The sequence below is a fragment of the Schistocerca cancellata genome, chromosome 6 (assembly GCF_023864275.1).
Source record: "Schistocerca cancellata isolate TAMUIC-IGC-003103 chromosome 6, iqSchCanc2.1, whole genome shotgun sequence".
In the NCBI taxonomy this organism is placed as follows: Eukaryota; Metazoa; Arthropoda; class Insecta; order Orthoptera; family Acrididae; genus Schistocerca; species Schistocerca cancellata.
Window position 1 is genome coordinate 641,578,554 of NC_064631.1, and position 22,075 is coordinate 641,600,628.

The 22,075-nt window shown below is 37.0% G+C and overlaps 1 protein-coding gene across 3 annotated transcripts in view; it reads left to right on the forward strand.

The window, feature by feature from the left end:
- Positions 1–22,075, forward strand: part of LOC126191525 (synaptic vesicle glycoprotein 2C-like) — a 242,118-nt gene that overhangs the window by 133,424 nt on the left and 86,619 nt on the right. For all 3 annotated transcript variants that reach the window (XR_007538365.1, XR_007538364.1, XM_049932424.1), the window contains exons 7-8: positions 5,820–5,934; positions 7,084–7,243. Coding sequence is in view for 1 of the 3 variants with exons in the window: in XM_049932424.1 (XP_049788381.1) it covers positions 5,820–5,934; positions 7,084–7,243 (275 nt within the window). In the remaining 2 variants the exon portion in view is untranslated. The remainder of the gene's footprint in view (positions 1–5,819; positions 5,935–7,083; positions 7,244–22,075) is intronic.

Consider the following 22,075-nt stretch of genomic DNA (forward strand, 5'->3'; position numbering starts at 1 on the left):
TAGCTCCTACAGATGTTCATCTAGTACTATTCTATATTAATTTACTGTTGTTGAGTTTTTAAGTTATATGTACATAATATAACAAGAGTATATATGGCAAGGCTTAAATTTCCACACAGTGAATGATCCACAAATTTGATTACCATAAACATGATCAGTACCATCACCTGATGTTGACACAGATTCTAAGTCACATTGACAGAAAAATTATACATACATGAATATCATGACTGTCATAAAAACAAGAATGTCTGATTAAATGAGCAGTTAAATACATACATCAGTATTTCACTCTGAAATCCATTTAGCTTATAGGAATGACTTCACTGTTTTTATTTATTTATTTTTTTTCTCAAGTTTATTCATTATTAATTTCATTTTTCAGCTTGTTGCTAAGAACAACACTGAAGTGCCAAAGAAATTGGTATAGGCATGTGTGTTCAAATACAGAGATATGTAAACAGGCATAATACTGCACTGTGGTCGGCAACACCTATATAAGACCACAAGTGTCTGGCACAGTTGTTAGATAGGTTACTGCTGCAACAATGGCAGGTTATCAAGATTTACATGAGTTTGAATGTGATGTTATAGTTGGCGCATGAGCGATGGGACACAGCTTCTCCAAGGTAGTGATGAAATAGGGATTTTCCCATACAACCAATTCATGAGTCTACCATGAATATCAGGAATCCAGTAAAACATCAAATCTCTGCCATCATTGCAGCTGGAAAAAGATCCTGCAAGAATGGCACCAATGACAGCTGAAGAGCATTGTTCAACATGACAGAAGTGCAACCCTTCTGCAAATTGATGCAGATTTCAATGCTGGGTCATCAAGAAGTGTCAGAGGATGAACCATACAATGAAACATCATCGATTTGGGCTTCCAGAGCTGAAGGGGCCCACTCATGTACCATTGATGACTGAATGACACAAAGCTGTATGTCTCGCCTGGGCCTGTCAATGTCAGCATTGGACTGTTGATGACTGGAAACATGTTGCCAGGTTAGATGAGTCTGGTTTCAAATTCTATAGAGCGAATGGACATGTACGGGTATGGAGACAACCTCATGAATCCAGGACCCTCGTGACAGCAGAGGACTGTTCAAGTTGTGCAGGCTCTGTGAAGGTGTGGGGTGTGTGAAGTTGGAGTGATACATCTGGATACTACGTAAGCATCCTGTCTGATCACTTGCATCCATTCATGTCCATTGTGCATTCTGACAGACTTGGGCAGAAGGCAAAAGTGAAAACTGGACATACAGCTGACCTCTTATGTCTTAGCAATAGGTGAAAGGTGTTGTCGCTTGTTGGTAATACATCTGACCCATCACATAGTATCTTATCTGTTTGGCCTGTGGTCTATTTTCCTGCTAAGTGTAGACAATCACAAAGAATGACTTTGTTCATAATAAGGAACTCCACTGTTAGGCAGATAATTGAGCCCAACAGGGAAATAACAGGCAGGCAGGAAAGATGGCCAGTGTACACCTAGTACGGTTGCTGGAGGGTTTCATCCAAAATATGGAGGTGGCTCTGCTGGTGGTTATTGGCTACACTGGGTGCATATGGTTGCAAGTAATGGCTCATATTGCTGCAAAGTAAACCTACTGCCTGGTTTCAGAGGCCATCCCTGGTTCTCTCAGGTACTTGGCTGGATTGGTGAAGGCAGCCAGCAACAGGTATTGAGAGTAAACTTGGTTTGCCATGTACAATATTGTACCTAGAGTCTATCATACAACTCTTTTTTGGAACAGACTGGGAGGTCTAGTATGCAGAGATGGAAAAGACCCACTGTGGATCGGTAGCAGTGTTAGAGAATTGGTGTGAAAGCAAAGAGAACTTTATTTCTGATTTAAGCAAAATTCAAGTTTTATAAACAAACAAAAGCTGAAAGAAGCAAAAATGAGCACGAGGAGAGCGATGTAAGAAGCATTCAGTGAATTTGAAAGTAACTTTTTGTCACGCAATCTGAAGCCTTAGAAGTTTTAGTGTTATGTAAGGCCAGTCAGCAAATTCAGAGCATCTATTCAATCACTCAGTGACCTTAATGGGACAAAACAGAATATGACAGAGAGGAGGAAAAAGTAGTTCATGTGATATTCCAAAAATGTTTCACCATGGAAGACAGTAATACTTTTTTTTTAAATCATTTGTCCACATGAATGGCAAAATGCAAGATATTGAGATAAGTGATTAGATAATAAAAAATTAACCAAAACTGCTCAGCAGTGGAAAGGCAACTGGGCCAGATGAAATACCTTTGAGTGTCTACAGCAATTATGCAAAAGATATTGCTCCCCTTCCAGCAGTAGCTTTTCATAGTTCACTGGATCAATGAAGGGCACCCAAAAATTGGAAAAAATTCAGGTTATTCGTGTTTGAAGAAGTTTAGAAATGGTTTGACATGATCTTTAAAGTTTGTTGGAAGTGCTCTAATGATCAAACACTGCATGAATATAGTCTGGGTAGTTTGTGGTCTGTTTCAAACAAATGCTAGTTTTGCAACATCTCAATGTTTGTAATATGATATCTCCTGAACTATGTGTTTTACAGTTATATAATTTTGCATGCACCTTCAATGGTATATGTAGATATTGTTTACAAAATTTGTTGTGAATAGAGGTACCAGTAGTAGAAAAGAAGTAATAAATTTAAACATCATGCACAATGTGGCATTTTTTCATGCTTCTCAGTGTTTATGATGTCATATTTCCTTAATTATTTGAGGTATCATGATATAATTTTGTAGGTGCATTTAGTGGTGTATGTGGATACTGTCTGAAAAATTTATTGTGAATAGAGTTAGCAGCACAAAGTGATTAATTTAAACATCATGCATAATGCAAAAAATTTTCACACATCTCATTGTTTATGACATTATGCCCCCTGAATTATGAAAGATACTGTAGGTAGTTCTTACCCCCACAGCAATTGTTGCCTGTCAGCAAGGGCTATGAGAACCAAGTCTAGTTGAAATAAGTCCAGTAGTTTATGAGGATATGTGGAATATACATACATATATACATTTTTACCATATGTATGTATTACCAGGAAAGACACCTGATTTTGATTTTATTTTGATAATATCCTTTTTGTACGGACAGGAACATCAGAAATTGTCATTTTTTGTACATATATCATATCTTTCCACATCCAACAAGTAAGATGATTCCTCTTCACTGATGTAGGGTCAGGCTTCCCCATTTTTTCTGATATAATGGTTTTGTTCATCATTTCATTCTTGCTATGCTTATGTGCTTCTACAGTCTTTGTGAAGAAAACAGAAAATAATGTGGGCAAGCTATAAAATCCATTCTTAAATAGTACAGTCTTTATCATAAATATCACCAAGCACCTCTGAAAGTGGTAATATGGATAGTCTTGTGATCATTTATCAGTTTAAACTTCTGATCCATGAACAATACAACACTTACAATTACAAACTATAAACATTCTCAGTCCATATTTATCATGTCTGTTTCTCTTACATGCAATGAGATAGCACTCTTTCACAAGATCCATACATTTTCAACAACAGTTAGGTTTTCAAAATTAATTTCAAGTTTTTTGTCTAATTATAAAGAAAATCCCGATGTTTACCCATGGGGTTTTGCAGAAGCTGACTAGAAATATAGGTGGCATTTCATCCAAATGCTAATTTAATTGTATAGACTTGAATCTATTTCTCTTAACAGCAGACTATTAGAAAAGAGTGGAAATCAACATTTCATCACTGTTTAAGGTTATTATTCTCAACTATGTTGAGTGTATGCAGCATGTCCATAATTAAAATTCCAGTTTCAAAATGTTGTAGAAGGAGAATCGCTGCTCAGAATGACATAAAACTTGAGCAGCATATTATTGGCATGGGGGGAACATTTTACCAATAGCTTGTGCTGTAAGCATCTTAAAGTAAATGAAGTTAGCTACAAATGACAGATGGTCCACAGTACAATCGTTATGATTTAAGATGCACATTACACCATCCACACTGTTCGATGTGCATGACTGCACAGTTTTGGCAGTCAGCAGTTGTGCCACTGTTCGTTAGGTAAGCCCATCCACCATGGGAAGGTCGTACCATATCAGATGGGAAAATTCAGTTTTTAATTGTTCTGAAGCAAAAGAAAAAAAAAAGAAAAATCAGATAAAAAGCAAAGCCTCTGCAGCAGCTACTTCACTGGCTTTGAAATGCGCAGAGGGGCACCACCTTGCATAAAAATGATCCTACACACACATCCATGCTGTTGAAAGGTGAAAATGACAATGGTGTGCAAAACACTCTCATAGCATTTACCAGTTACAGCACAGATAACAGGACCTGCAGGATTCATCTCCTTGGAAAAATATGGTCCCATAATAAACAGTGCCATCAACCTGCATCAGATAGTCACATTTGTGGAATGCAATGGTATGGGATGATGTGCCTGCAGATGTTCCTTTGCCCATATTCTGCAGTTCTGCATACTGGAATGTTCTTGGAAATGGAAATGAGCTTTGGCTGTCCGTAGAATGTTTCAGGGCCACTCAGTGTCCACATTCACTGGAGCAATAATTTCCAGAGCAAATATTTGTCTTGGTGGCAGGTCAGCAGCAAGCAACTCATGAACATGGGTGATTCTGTATGGATAGCAATGCAGGATGTTTCATAGGATTTTGTGCACCATGCTTGCAGGCATGTCCAGTGTTTATGCAATTCCTCTGCTTTGCATGTTTGCACATCACTTCTCAACCCCTCCTGTAATGCTGTTGCCACATCTTCAACAGACATCAGATCAACTCCAATTTCGTGATCATTTTCTCCAGACACTTAGCAGGCTTTGAACCAATGCCTTCTTCCATATCCTTGGGTGTACAGACTTTCTACAGGGCTACTGGCTCACAAACACCACTCTTGTAAAAGAGCTTTACCAGCAGTGTGGGATCCTTCATGGAGACAGTCATGTTGGGCACCTTATACTCAAACTGAGGAACAGCTGGGTGCTGCATATCTCTTGGGGTGCACACTCTGATGCTTACAGTGTCATATACTGCTCAAGTGTTATATTTTTTTCTCCCATCACTTTTACCAGCATCAGAAATATGCTGCTCAACTTTGATGACATTCTGAGCAGTGGTTGTCTTTCTACAGCAATTTGTAATTGGAACTTTACTTATGGATACCCTGCACTTTCATGCAATCCATGAGCTTGAAATATACATAAAATATTTGAGTAACATATGATCTTTGGTTAAATTAATAGTGTTCCAATTTTGGGGTGGAGAAATGGTGTTGCAGTGATGTTCAGGTAGTCAGACAGGAAATATGGCTATTCTCCTCAATACATCTTGTTGCACTATTTGTTATGGTGACACCACCAGCTGAATAAAGTTCTATCTATTTTTCAATCAATCCTTCATATCAAGATGAGAGATGTTGGATAATGTCTTCTGGGACTGTAGGTCAAAGTTTTTGGTGCGGTCACATAGTAATTGGAGAGAGCAATGAGAGCAAGCACAGTCAGTTATTTTTGTATATAGATTATACATTATATAGTTTGTTTATTAACTCTGTAATAGAAGCCAAGGCATTAACTCAGGTGAAAAAAGTTTATTGTTTTTTGAGCACATTCTTATAATATAGTATATTTACAGAATTCTGTTTTTTGAGTAGAATCTGAAGAATAACCCAGAAAGGTTTTGGTCATTTTTTGATAGACCTATTATGAGAATGATGTGCATTATTGATAATGAAATAATAAAGTAACTACTAGAGAGCCCATGTATGAGGAAGTTCTACCTCAAATTATTTTTCTGTTTTCAATGTTTTTCAGGCTATGATTAAAAACACTGTGTACATAAACAACATCATTGTTGCATGTTCTCAAACCGTGTTTTTTCTGCTTGCCAGTTACATTGTTAAATATATGGGGAAGAAAATGACTATGGGTAAGTATAAAATATCTTTTAATTTGACATTAGATCTGATTATCCTATGAGAAAATTTGCATTGTATAAATCAACCATGAATTTGACATATTCAGAAACAACATCCATATTTCAGATAGTTTTATTCCACACAGACAGTATCATTATGTCAGTATTTATATATAGGTATAAGATATTTTATGTTATTATAGCATATATGAACCATTCATTAATTAAAATAAGAGCAGGCATACACATTTGGAAGTTATAATAACCTCGGGTTTGATCATACAATGCAGCCTTTCATGGGTGTTACATGTTCTTGGTGATGATTTTGGTCCATGGCATGTTGCTGTGACTGACATTTATCTTCTAATGTTGGAGGCATCATCAGAGGCTGTAAAGACTCATTGTAGCTTCAAACTTATACAAGTTTGAAACTACTAGGTGAGTCTGCAAAGCCTCTGATGATGTCTCCATCATTAGGAGTCAAAATATTAGGGACAGAAATATGGTCAGTTTGTTTCAGTTTGAAACTACTATCTGAGTCTTTGTAGCCTCTGATGACATCTCCAGTGTTAGGAGACAATACATTCAGCATATAAACGTGTCTAATGCCAATATAGCAAAAAATGCCAAGGAACTCTTGGGTTTTCCAAACTTACAGTTATAAAGAAGAAATGGGGCATGCAGAAGGAAGTGAAAGAAGGTGGTAACTGAAAATACACTATGGGTAATATGAAGAAAATTTGAATAAAAAACCACTGCAGGTAATACAAAAATTCTTGTAGCCCTTCCAGGGAGCTTTGGCGAAAATGATATTTGCCAAATCGCAGGTAAAACATGGCAAATAAAAGAGTACAAAAAAGTATAAATTAGAGCAATTCCTTGATTTATGGGTATGTTCAAGTTTACAGTGAAAAAAGTAAAGTAGACAGAAATAAAAAAATGAGCATAAGAGGATAGAAGAGAGAAGGGGAGAAAGAACAAACCAAAAGGAAACAGTTGCAAGATGTGGGAAATTCAGACAATTGTACATGCTGTGAAAATGTCAGATAAAGTTTGGAAACATATTTGCAATACATGTGTATGTTCTCTTTTGTATAATCTAGTCATTGTTGGCTATCACAAATGATAACAACATTTATTCTTGCTTCCATTTATTTCTAGTTACGGGATACATTGGTGCTGCTGCGTGTTCAATTTCGGTTTACTGGACATACAGTCCATCAGCTGCTTTGGCGTGTTTGGCTCTTTTTGTGTCCTTTACTGGCGTGAGCCACATCACAAGTTTAGCTGTCCTTGTGGACATGTTCCCAACAAATCTCAGGTAATGTAGCCATAAATAAAGCATCTGTTGTCTTTTTACATTAATTGTGCCAGATTTACATTGTTTTTTGGTATGTAATTCTGATTCCCTCCTTTGACGGTACCATTTGAGCTGATAGTACAGGCATAAATTGAGATTTTCTAGGTCTGGCAGTGAAAGATAATGCTTTTTTTTAATTTTTTAAAAGGATTCATGTAGCATTTTACCTCCTTTTGTGCCACTTCACTTCATCAGATACATTATACACTCAGAATGTCTGCAAAATGTATATTTTCTTTTCACTGCACTCTAAACATTTTTTAGTCAAAAATTTGACTGGAATGTGAACAGTTGCCTTCCATAAGGTGTTTTGTAATTGCCATGCCACCTTTGTGGAAAGATTCAATGTCCTGTTTAAACCAATTTTTATATTTTTATTTTGCAATCAGTTATCCAGAAGACTTGAATTGTAGGGACTTGCACAAGAGAGGTCCTTGATTCAGAGCTCTGTCCACATCTGGATTAGATTTCCAATTATTTCTCTGAATCACTCTTGACAAGTTCTGAAGTTATTCCTTTGGAAAATATCAGGCTGATTTCCTTTTACAATAACAAATTGGCACAATTGAAGTCTGTCTTAAATTGTCCGAATGTTTCTGTATTTCCTTTTGATCAGTATTCATAAATGCAGCACACATCTTCCATAAAGCTGACTAAATACGTCACATAAAATACATTATACTCTTTCTTTTGCTGTGTCTGTAACATCAACCATTTCATCCACCTTTAGGCTAATCTCCCAATATCATACTCCACATTTTTTCTTTAATTACAATTATCTACAGTCAGTAATTTGGTGTAACAACAGTAATTAGTGGTTTATGTGGCTATGACAGTGAAATGGAAACAAAAAACACACAGAGCATTTAGGTATAGAACATGACTGAAAAACAGAATCAAAATGATTGATTCAGTCACAATTTTTAAAGTAGCTATGATGAGAACACTGGGAATATATTTAAAACACAGATGGTAAATTATGTTTTTTTTCCTAGTCTGTCCCTGCAGTACTTTGAGTTCTCTTTTTACAAATGGTAATGAAATTTTGCATATAGTTCAACTGAAAATTAATTGCTACTCCATACAGTGTTAAGACCTTGCTGCCAGAACAGCTGTGAAATTCAGTACCATTTATTGTTATCAGCACTTGATGAAAGATAGACTTTTTGATGAATGTTGAAGTTTGGTATAAAAATGTACATGTTTACAAAAATCTTTACTGTGGCTTTTAACATCTACAGCTCATCAGTTAGCAGCATACTACTTAGCTGAAATAATCATTACTGACATCAACTTTCTGCAAAGCAGCAGGGATATATTGTTCACAACATATTTTGAATATTATTCTGTTAATTTATTAAATGTGACCAGTCATGAATTCTGGCTAATTATCCTGAATACATATACATTAGCATGTTTGGACAGCTGTTATCATATCCATCCAACACTGGTGATCCCGTCATGATTAGCAGATCATTAGTTACCGACCACAAACTTTTGGTGCTGCAAGAGTAAGCATGGATGGGGGGGGGGGGGGGGGGGTCGAATCACAGGTAAATCCATGAAATTTTTTCTGGTGGTGAGTCAACTAGATCACTACTAGGCTGCTGAGGTAGAAAACAATCTCAGCAAAAAATTGAACACATCCTGCTGTGTGATGAGGAACCTTGAAAGCTGCTGTAGTAAAGACTGCACTGCCTAAAAAGTGTGTACTATGGAAGTCTCCGATCAATTCTGTCATTTTCTGGGGAGCTTCTCCAAACACCATCAAGCTATTTAGAATCCAAAAAATAATCATAGAAAGTGCCAAACACAGAAAATCTTGAGAGCCACTCTTCAGAAAACTGTAAATCCTCCCACTTCTATGCCTTCATATGTATGAAACCACAGTATTCATATAGCAGTATGCAACTGAATATCCTGCACTCTTCCTCAAAAATGAAGATGTACACACTCACAACAAGGCAAAAAATGGATCTTCACATGCATCATATAAAAACTAAGCTCTGCCAAACATCAACCATGGAAAAAAGTTCTACACCATGGAAAAAAGATATTCAGGAAACTACCAAGAAACATACAATCAATAAACAACATAGCTGGGTTCAAAGCTGCAGTAAAGATGTATCTAACTGATCACTGCTTCTACAGTCAGAAAGAGTATTTTGATAAATAATAATTTGCTAGTATGAAAAATAATGTAATGTCTTACCCACTGAAACCATAGTAACATTTTAACCACTGAACAAATACAAATTATGTACCAGTAGTAAGTAGTGTAACCATAAGAGATTAATGATGTTAAAATGATGGCAACAGTATTGTGTTAAATAATGTCCAACATCTATGTACATTTTATGTACCAACAAGATCTCGTGGACAAATAAATAAATAAGTAAAAGTCATTATCTTGGCACCTCCAGATACTGACATTTACCTCTAGCACAAATCTGAGTTAAATCAAAATGTCTCTGCATCTTGGGGCAGATGGTATGGAAAGTATTTGCCAAAGAAGACATTAGAGGTAGAAAACTAATACCTGAGACATCTTCACATCACAATCATGGTGGGAACAGTTCCTGGTACACTGCTCCACACAATCTGGGCTGGCTGAGTACTCACACAGGTGCAGGAAATAATTACAACACAATGAGATGTAACTGGACACTGTAGCAGAATTAGTCAGTCACATTCAAGATGCACTCACCAAGGCATCCATCAGATCACAGTGGTAACCTACAGCAATATCAGATCACAGTGGTAACCTACAGCAATATCAGATCACAGTGGTAACCTATAGCAATAGTATGTCACTGCCCAGTATTATGTGTCCGAAGGAACAATCACTGTGGTGACCACAGCCATTATGAAACACGTCAACTGAATTTGCAACTGTAAATAAGGACTACCATCAACTGTAGAATCGAATGACGACTATGAAAATTTTTGCCGGACTGGGCCTCAAATCAGGATTTCCCGCTTATTGCGGGTGGTCACCTTGCAATTTGGCTATCCGTGCATGACTCACAGCCAGACCCAAACTTCCATATGTCCATGTTGGCACAAATTTTCATTGTCATCATTCCATTCACAGCTGATGGTAATCTTATTCGTAACTGCAAATTCATTTGATGTGTTTTGTAATGACTGTTGTTGCCGCCATGCCCGTTAGGAACTTTTCATTGTAATCAGAATAACACAGGCACTGCAATATCATATTTATCTGCCAATACCAGGAAGTGACTTTTAAGTAAACATCTGACCTGTACAGGAATATACATAATGGATGTATGAGTACAGGTTGTAGACACGTGGTTGGTGGCATATGGAAGTTTGGGTCTGGCTATGAGTCATGCACGGATAGCTAAATGGTAAGGCGACTGCTCACAATAAGTGGAAATCAAGGTTTGAGTCCCTGTCCAGCACAAATTTTCATTGTTGTCATTCCATTCTACAGATGATGGTAGTCCTTATTCGCAATTGTGAATTCATGTGATGTACTTTGAATGACTATCCAACAACACAGGTGCTCTAGCGGCACAGCAGAGTGAAGTGCTTGCTTCCCTTGGTGAAAACTGCCATAAAAGTAGATAGGTCTACTGCTGACACCCTCATATTCAATCAGAAGTGAACTTAGTAGGTCTACTGCTGACACCCTCATATTCAATCAGAAGTGAACTTAGCATCTAGTGATATGGCTGTCACCTTCAATTTGTTGGTTACATAGAATGTTTTAGAATCAAACATAGACAGGTTTGTCACCTTGTGCATACCCAAAAGCCAATGACACCAGAGATATGTGCATCTGCTTTTTGAACAGCCTCTCAGCTCTTGTACCTAACCAACACGTGGTCCCTGGATTGCGCCATGTGTAACATAGAGGAAGGCAATTATTCACTGATAGTGGAGTGATGTGTGGAGCACAGAAATGTGTGTCAGAAAATCGCATTCACACTATCTTTCAAGCAAAAGCTCTTTTTCTAGCATAAGTACACACATTCACACATGCACATAACCACACAGACACCCAGATGTGGTCATGGCAAGACTAATTATTCATACCCAATTATTGAAACCTGTTGCTCGAGCTGATTGAGGGGTGGGGATGAAGGGATAGGGAAGGATGCAAGGAGGGGGTAGTGGAAAGGAAACAAATCTTTGGACACATGACTCGGTGGCACACAACAGGATGAAAAAGAATACATCTCTCTTTTCGCTCTACTCTCTGCACCCTTGTCGTCTTTTGCAGCCACAGAGTCATCTGTCCAAGAATCTGCCTCTTCTTCACTAACCCCCCCCCCCCCCCCCCCCCCCAGCATCCTTCCCTACCTCATCCCTATTTCTGTCAGATAAGGCAATGGCTGTCAATAACTGAATATCAATAATTAGTCTTGCTGCAACCACAGGAGTGTGCATTCGGGTGTCTGTGTGGTTTTGTGTGTGTATGATGTGTACATGTGCTAGGAAAAGAGCTTTTTCTTGAAACATAGTGTGAATTTTATTTTCTGTTACATGCTGCTGTACTGCATGCATCAATCTACTATAGGAGTGTAGTCACCTTTCTCTATTTTATGTATTATAACAGAGATGTGTCATGGACACAGGTTTGGACTTGTGTTTATGCAAGTACTTTTCTATCCAAAAGGTGACCACCAACTCCATTTTCTCTGTCTGCTGCCAGTGATTCCTCCAGAGTTACTTATGTTACAGTACATATGGAGCTTGATTTCAGCTTGCAGCATCTTTCAATTGAGATTTCACCATTGCGGATGTTGCAGAGCCTACCATTGGAGCTGACTTATTCTTGCAGTACTAGCTACTGTACTAGCTTGTTGCTGGGGTATGAGGGGTCAATGGTGTTACGTCATGGGATTCCCTCATTATGTTACTGTCTGTGACAGTAGATGTATTCAAGCTTTCAGCAAGTAAGAGGGGGTAACCAAATAAACTAGAATTATTTTTTAAAAGCTATATATTTTCAGATTGTTTACAAAACAACCTTATCCCCTTCAAAATACTCTCCATTACAACTAAGACATTTGTCCCACCGGTGCTTCATTGTTCAAAACATTTTTCTGTAGTGATCTTTTTAGAAATGGCTGACAGCTCCTCCCTCATTTTTTTCTTGGCTTTTTCAGTGTTGTCAAATCATTGTCCCATCACATCCCTTTTCACCCATGGATACACAAAAAGTTGTATGGAGCCAGGTCAGGCAAGTAAGGTGTGTGAGGCAGTGGAACCATGCCCCTTTTTAGCCAAAAACTGTCTGACAAAGATGGTTGTGGTGGAAGAACCAGTCTCCTGTCTGCCACAAATTGGGTCTTTTTCCACAAACAATGTTGCACAATTTTCTTAAAACTCCAAATAAGAGGTTTGATTGATGGTCTGACCTGTAGGAACAAACTCTGAATGAACTATGCCATTGGCTTCAAAAAGGAAAATCAGCATTGTTTTGATGTGTGAGTTGACATGATGACATTTTTTTGGATGGGTGGCAATAACATCTTCAATTGGCTTGACTGTTGCTTTGTTTCTGGGTCATAACCCTAAAACCATGACTCATCATCAGTATTGACCTGTGACAGAAAATCTGGATCAGTTTCAAGCCATTGTTTCAAAGCATGACATGTTTCAACCTGACATTCCTTTTGATTGTCAGTCAGAACTCAAAGAACAAACTCGGCAGCAACCCTTTTTATTCCCAAATCTTCTGTTACAATTCAATGAATTGAGCTCCAAGATAAGCCACTTATCTCTGACAGTTGATCAATCATCAGTCATCATGGCCTGTGAGTATAAGTTCCTGAAATTTTTCAACATTTTCATCGGGTTTGGGCAGTTAATGGACGTCCATTATGAGGTTTGTTATCAATCAAATTGTTGCCATTTTTAAATCAAGCAAACCACTTGTACACTTGAGTTTTCCCATAGCATCATCTTGGTAAGCTGTTTTCAACATTAAAACAAATTCAACAGCATTTTTACTGAGTAGAAAACAAAATTTAACAGCTGCACGTTGTTCACTTAAATTTGGCATCATAAAAAATGAAACAAGAACAAAACTGTTCTAGGAAAAAAAATCACTGCAAATGAACAGAACAAGCCAGGTCAACAATACAGGTGGCACTGAACTGGCACTATTCATACTCAGTGGCAGAAATGCATACTACATAAGATCCACCCATATACCAAATTAATGGACAATATCCAAAAATCAATTGGCCCTTTGGCACACCATTACAGGTTTAACACAGCACAATGCAGTATATTAAAGCAACATCTAATCAACCTGTCCCATTTTGTCCCTGACACTTTGCACCAGACCAGTTACCAATTGTGAAGCCAGAATGCAGTGAAATGTTGCAGCCCTTGGCTGTTACCCATTGACTTAGTTCCAAAAAGGGTGGCATGTAGTACCCATGTGGGATCAACATGCTAAATGTACAGAGTATATTACAACAATAGATGGTGACAATTTTAAGAGACTGTAACTATGTTTTCAGTGGCAAACGAGTTTAGTATTCTGCACTGTGCTAAGTCATTTTCTCAGATCCCAGTGGTAGCATCAGATATTTCAAAAATTTATTTATTTATTTATTTATTCTTTGCCCATGGACTCCAGCTGAAAATCCAGCTGAGAGTATTGGGTGTGTCATACAATAGGCTATTAACATCAAACTTGATTTCATTATATATAAATGAAACAAATGATTAAACAGAAATAGTCCATAATCATACAAAGGTATTACATGTTTCACATTATATGTACACACAAGTCCAAACAACATACATGATAATTTTAAAAGATACATTTCAGTAATGATATAACATATTAAATACCATCTTAGTATTCACTCAAACTGTATATACATTTCTCTGTGAGATATAGTTTCAAATGATTTTTAAAACATTTTAGGTCTGTTTCTTTTTTAATGATTTTGGGGAGTTTATTAAAAAACCTTTTGCCTGCTTCTTCTGGGGCAGTCATAGACAGTTTTAGATTTCTGTTTATCATGTAATAATTTTCATTTCCTCTTGTACCGTGTTTGTGTACATCTTTATTTAGGAGGTGTTTATTAATTGACCTTACCGCGATTATGCTTTGGTATATGTACAGTGAATATACTGTCATAATATTATAGTATACAAAAGCTTGCCTACAGGTCTGTCTTGGTGGTATTTTTGCAATGCATCTCACTGCCCTTTTCTGAATTGTGAATATTCTTTTTAGGTAGCCAGCTTGTGCACTTCCCCATATATGAACTGAATAAGACAAATGTGGGAAGACAAGTCCATAATACATTGATCTGAGGACTTTATCATCCACAGTCTTAGCTGTTTTATGCATGATGAAGATCTGTTTGTTTATCTTTTTACACAGTGCATCGATGTGCTCCCCCCATGCCAAATGTTTGTCTATTATAGTTCCTAGAAAATTTGTGCTGGTTACTTCTTTAATAGTCTTTCCATTTATATTAACATTTATATTATAATTTTCACTATGCTTGGTCTGAAATGCTACATTCATTGTTTTAGACTGATTCATAAACAGGTTGTTTTGTGTTAAATATTTATTTGCATTTTCGATAGTCATGAGTGCTTCCTTCTCAAGCTCCTCCTTTGTGTCAGCTGTGCAAATGATTGTTGTGTCATCAGCATACATTATAAGTTTCTGATTTATATAGCTAGGGAAGTCATTTACATAGAGTATAAATAGTATTGGCCCAAGCACAGACCCTTGCGGCACACCATGTTTAACTGTTTGTAATTCTGATCTGTAGTTTGTTATATTTCCCCCACTAGTATGTCTGATTTCTGTACATTGTTTCCTATTTGTAATGTATGATTTAAGTATGTCATAGCATTTTCCTCTAATTCCATACTGATATAACTTCATCATTAATTTTGAGTGGTTCACACAATCAAATGCCTTAGATAGGTCCATAAAAATCCCACAAGTCTTTTGTTGCCTGTCAAGTAAATTAAGAATGTGCTCTATTATATCTGTTGATGCTGTTTTTGTTGACTTCCCTTCTCTGAAACCATGTTGTGATGAATGCAGTATACTGTACTTTGTTATAAAACTTACAATTCTATTCTTTATTATCATTTCATAGATTTTAGCAAATGTTGAGATCAATGATATTGGCCTGTAATTTCCTAATTCATCCCTGTTCCCTTTCTTAAATATTGGCTTCACTTTACTTACTTTCAGTGAATCTGGAAATACACCTTCTTCTATCGCAGCATTCAGCATGTGTGTCAATGGTTTTAATATACATTCTCTGCATTCCTTTATGAGATGTGATGTGACACCATCCAAGCCAGATGAATGTTTAATTTTAAGTTGTTTTATTAGGTTTGACACTTCTGCATCCGTTGTAGGTATGAAAACCATAGTATGATTTGTATGTGGGGGGTTTAACAATTTACTTGCTGCATTTGTTTTATTTTGACTTATTAATTCGTCTGCTACAGTAATATAGTATCTGTTAAAAGTATTGGCTACTTCTAGAGGGTTTGTGTTGCTTTTCCCACTCATCAGTGGGCAGATGTCCTCCGCCCGATTTGTTACTTTTCCTCTCTCTTCATTAATGAACGACCATAAACCTATTGAGTGGTTCTTTCCCTTATCTATAGACATCCTGATGAATGATGCTTTAGTTTTTCTGATAAAACTACAGTACTCTTTCTTTTTCATTTTATACAGTGTGTTGTAGGCCTCAGTATTTTTTTGTTGGGAGAGGTCATAATACACTCTCAGATTATTTCTGGCATGGATTACTTCTCCAGTCACCCAGCTTTTCTTTTTTTGTTGCTGTCTGACAAGCCTTTTACTAACAGGACATGTAACATCATAATAATATCTGAATAAAGAAAAAAACTGGTTCCATTTGGTGTTTGCATCTTTAGCTGCATATATTGTTTCCCAGTTTTCTGCCTCTAACATCTTTTTTAGCAGATTTATGTTATGTGGGTAGTTCTGCCTTCTCATCTCCCATATCTTCTGCACTGAATCACTAGTCTTTATATTAATGTCTATCATGATTGCAAAATGGTCTGCTAATGTGGAGTTTATTAACTGTGTGTCACAATAGCATGTAGGAATATTTGTTATTATATGATCAATTATAGTTTCACTATGCTTTGTTACTCTGGTTGGTTTATCTATTTTTATTTTTAGGTTGTATATGCACAATATGTCCAATAGGGTCTTAGTATTGTCTGTATTTTTACTTGTGTCTATGTTCAGATCTCCTATAATTATCAAATAAGCATATGTTTTTGAGAGGTGTTGGATTACATCTTCCAGCTGTTCAAAGAAGGTTTTGATTATACCATTTGGTGATCTATACAAACCTAATACACAACATAAATTCCCAGCAATTTTAGTTTCCAGTGCTGTAGCTTCAAAGCTCAATTCTATAGCATATTTTGTTATATTTATGGCTTTAGTTGATTTATAGTTAGAAAAAATAGCAACCCCACCACCCTTATAGGAAGTTCTGCAAAAACTGGCTACTTTCACATAATTCTTCAAGTTGTACATTCCTATGTGAGTTTCTTTTAGCCCATGTTCTGTAACTACTAGAATGTTTGGCCTATACTCCTGTAATATTACCTCTAGTTCCTCTGTTTTATTGTTTATGTATTGAACATTTTGGTGAAGTATTCTAACAGTTGGCTTTAAATGTAATAGTTCCCCTTCCTGTAATATACTAAGCACTTCACTTGCTCCCTTTGCTTCTGGTACTATGCAATGTTTTTTTTCAGTTTGTGTCATTAAACCTGGATCGTATCTTTGTCCGGTGTTTATGTCCCTCTCACTATTGTCACACTGGTATTTAAGATGGACAGTTTTACTTACATCGTTTTCCATGTTCTCTTTCTGCTTACTCGGTACCATAAAAAATCCTCACTTAGTGTAGCAGGTCTCCTAGTTCTCAGGCATCTGTCTTGATTGGAAGCTGCTTCTGCTGTTGATCTCCCAGGCCTCAGGTACCTCTTCTGTGTGTTTGCTGTTGCTGGTGGCTCCTGCACTCCCCGACTTGGTGACTGCCCTTCTTTGTTAGCTGCTGCGGCTAATGAACCTTGTATGTTTTCCTCACATGCATTTTCATTGCCTTGAGGTAGTATTATGGGGTCTGCTGTTCTGGATGCTGTTGCTGATGACGACAGCTCTGCTGATGATTGTGGTGATTCTGCTGCTGTTGGTTTATCTGACATTGCTGCTGAGAATATCTGAGCCTTTGCTGCTGCTACTGGTGTTTGTTGTAGCTCTACTGCAGATAGTGATGGTTCCACTGTTACAGACAACTCTTGTTTTGGCGGAATTGGGATTGGAGACACTTCCATTACAGATGACTCATTAACAAATTTAAGTATTTCGGCACTAATAATCTTTTTCCCTTTTACGTTCATGTGGAGACCATGTCTTGTGAAGTGCTCTCTGTGAACACTGTTTATCTCTACGAAAGTCGTATTCTGGAAACCTCTACATATTTTCTCAAATAGCCTGTTTGCTGTAACAATCTCGATGTTTACGCACGAGTTTTCCATCAGATCGTGTCTCCTGGGGATACTAACAATGTAGAAATGCACTCGAGGCATCCTTTTGACTGTTTCCTTTAGGATTCTCGTTGCACGCAAAGTTTCATTACAGTAAACATCATTTGCGCCTCCTATTATGATGCAGCTGTTACCGGTCGTTAATATGTTGTCACTGTTTTTCATGCTGTTTTGCTTTTTTGACAGCTTATTTATGACAGTTGGCTTATGATGTGCTGCACAATCATGACCAGTGATTAGTTGACGCCAACTAAGCTGCATACAAGATTGTTTGGGCAAGACTCAGAATCAGTATGGGCGTAAAATTATAATTGCATCCTTCTGTCGACCCGCAGATGCATCTACATCTACATCTATAATCTGCAAACCATGTCCGGGTAGACTGATTGTTTGACTGCCTCTGTGTGTGCTGTAATTATTCTAATCTTATCCTTATAATCCCTGTGTGAGCAATATGTAGAAGGTTGTAGTATATTCCTTGAGTTCTCAAAATTTTGTTAGTAGAATTGCTCAGATAGTTTATGTCTTTCTTCAAGTCAGCTACTTCAGTTTTGTCAGTATTTCTGTGACACTCTCCTACAGATCAAACAAACTGCTGACCATTCATGCAGCTTGTCTCTGTATACATACCCCCTGTTAGTCCTATTTGGTATGGGTCCACACGTTTAAGTAATATTCTAGAATCAGTCACACTATTTATATGTAAGCAATCTCGTTTGTAGATTGATTGCACTGCCCCACTGTTCTAGCAATAAACTGAAGTCTACCACCTGCTTTACCCATGATTGAGCTTATGTGATCATTTCATTCCATAACCCTACAAAGTGTTACAACCAGGTGTTTATATGAGTTGCCCATTCCAGCAGCGACTCATTGCTATTATAGTCATATATATGAGTGTATGACTATATGATAATATGTTTTTTTCATTTTGTGAAGTGCACAATTTTTTATTTTTGAACATTTAAAGCAAGTTGCCAGTCTTTGCACCACTTTGAAATCTTATCAAGATGTGGGAATATTTATGCAGCTTCTTTCAGACAGTACTTCATTATAGATAACTGCATCATCTACAAAAATCCTGAAGTTAATATTAATATTGTCTACAAGGTCATTAATATACAACATGAACAGCAGGGGTCCCAAAACACTTCCCTGATGCACAGACCGAAGTTACTTCTACTTCTGACAGTAGTCACAGATTTCACTTCATACCCCACATGATCATACTTTCGACAATAAGTGAAGGTGTGGTACTGAATCAAATGCTTTTCAGACATCAAGAAATACAGCATCTACCTGACAGCTTTGATCCAAAGCTTGCAATATGTCATGTGAGAAAGGTGTAAGTTGGGTTTCACATGATAGATGTTTTCAGAATCAATGCTGGTTGGCTTGTAGGAGGTTATTCTGTTTAAGATACTGCATTGTGTTTGAATTCTAAGATTCTACAACCAATTGATATCAAGGATACTGGACAGCAGTTTTGTGGATCACTTCCACTACCCTCCTTGTAGACAAGTGTGAACCATGCTTTACTTTAAGAACTGGGCATGGATTTTTTGTTTGAAGGATCTATGTTAGATTATAGTTAGAAGAGGTGCTAACTCAGCCACAGATTAGTATAGAATCTAACCAGGAATCCATCAGGTCCTGGAGCTTTGTTCAATTTTAATGATTTCAGCTCTTTCTCAGCACCACTAACATTAATACTTATTTCACTCATCCTTTCAGTGGTACAAGGTTTAAATTGGGGCAGTTCTGCTGGGTTTTCCTTTGTAAAAGAGCATTTGAAAATGGAGTTAAGCATTTCATCTTTTTCTTTGCTACTCTCTATTTCAGTTTCTGTCTTATCTACTAGGAACTGGACACTAATTTTGGTCCCACTAAAAGCTTTACATATGACAAGAATTTCTTTGGGTTTTGTGAAAATCATTTGACAATATTCTGCTTCACTAGTCATAGAAGGTTTCATGGACTTCCCTCTTAAGAGCCAAACATATTTCACTCAGCACCTTTCTACCTATAGCTCTATGCTTCGTTTTACACCTATTATTCAGTCATCTCTGTATCTTCAGTAGCTACTTTACAGTGACTGTACACCATGGAGTGTCTCTCCCATTACAAACTGTTCTACTTGGTATGTATCTATCCTGTGCATGGTCAATTGTTCTTTTGAACTTGAGCCATAGTTCCTTTCCGTGTTCCTGCACTGTGATGAAAGTTTCAAGTTCCTTACTGAGATATGACACTACTGATTTTTTATCTAGTTTACTTAATATATACATCTTTCTGGTTGTTTTAGTTATCCTTTATGCTTTGGTAATCATTGTTGGTTGCCACAACCACGTCATGGTCACTGATACTAGTTTCAGTGTGGACGTCCTCAAAGAGATCAGATCTGTCTGTTGCCATCAAATCCAATATATTACCATCATGAGTGTGGTTCCGAACTACCTATTCTAGGTAGCTTTCAGAGAAGCCATTTAATAGAGCCATTAGAAAGTTCCTCTTGCATCCAGAATTAGTCCTTAAAAAACTTTATAGGAATAACAGTCAGATTATAGTAAGTGGCATTTTTAACATTAATTTTCTTTCAAATAGCAGCAATAATAAACAACTGGAATCATTGTTCTCAACTTTCAACCCACTTCCTATGTTTCATTCCCAACAAGAGTATATGGAAACAGCAAGACCTTGATTGATAATGTTCTCCTAGACCCCACAAATTACAGTGGAGTAAAAATCCAATCCATAATGAATGGTCTGACTGATCATGATGCTCAATTGACAACCTTAAAACTCATCAGCAGAAAAACAGTAAATGATCTCACCCAGGTTAAAGATATTGTAATAATAAATATGTATTCTACTAGCTTCTTTAGGAATAGTTTACACTATCAACAATGGGGGGAAGTGTACCAGGCTGTTACAATGAATGAGAAATTCAACTCATTCCTGGACTTATTTATCATACATTATGAAGCCTGCCTCCCCCAAAGACAAATTAAAATGAAATCAATCTGTTGTGGAAGGAAAGAGTGGATAAGATCTGGCATAAGAATATCATGTGCTAAAAAGAGAGACCTATATGTAGAACAAAGGGTTAGTATAAACCTAGCAGGAAACTACATTACAAAAAATACTGTAAAATTTTTACATGTGTAGTCAGGAAGGCCAAACAAATGCATTATGCAGAAAAAATCAGCAAGTAAAACAATAAAGTGAAAACCATATGGAACATCATAAAAAGTGAGACGCATAGGAACATAAAATGTGAACAAGCAGGGACTCCACAGTCCTCTGGTAGTGGTTAAGACAAGAATAATCATAAAGTTGCAGCTTCTGGTTTTAGTAACTTTTTTCTCACTGAAGATGAAAGAACAGGGAACAATAATAAACAGTCTCCCATAGAAGCCATAGAGCTACTAAATCACATGCAAATCACACCGAATACAGCACTTTATTTCAAAAGCAAAACTCCTAAAGAGATTGAAAAAACCATAAAATTACTTAAAAGCTCTTGATCTTCTGGATATGATGGAATATCAAATAGGACTCTAAAAACATGTGCAGACTTAATCAGTCACATATTATACTGTTCATGTAACCAGTCAATGATAACTGGGACATTTCCAGACAGACTGAAGCATGTAATAGTGATGCCCATCCACAAAAGTGGAGCAAGGAAAGTACCATCCAATTATCAGACCATCTTTTTGCTACCAGTGTTCTGAAAGGTGTTTGAGACAGTAATTTATGATAGAATTTATGGCCATATGACACAAAATTACTTTCTAACATCTACACAATTTGGCTTTCATAAGGGATTCTCCACAGAGAGATCTATACTTAGTCTAACAGATGAAACTCTAGGTGAAATAAATCTCAGGAGGTATCCAGTGGGGATCTTTTGTAACCTTGATAAAGCTTTCAGCTGTGTAGATCATAATACATTGCTAAAAAAGCTTCCTTACTATGGCATAAAAGATAAACCTTTGACATGGCAAGAACATTATCTACACAACAGAAGGCAAAGAGTTATATTATTGGAGGCAGGTGTAACAGCAATCTCAGAATGGGGAAATGTAAAATAAGGAGTCCTCCAGGTCTTGATCTTTGGTGATTTTCCTGATCTGCATTAATGATCTTCCCAGAACCTCTACCCATCTCTACTCACTCCTACAACTCCCCACGCTCCCACCTTTTACATGCTTCCTAAAA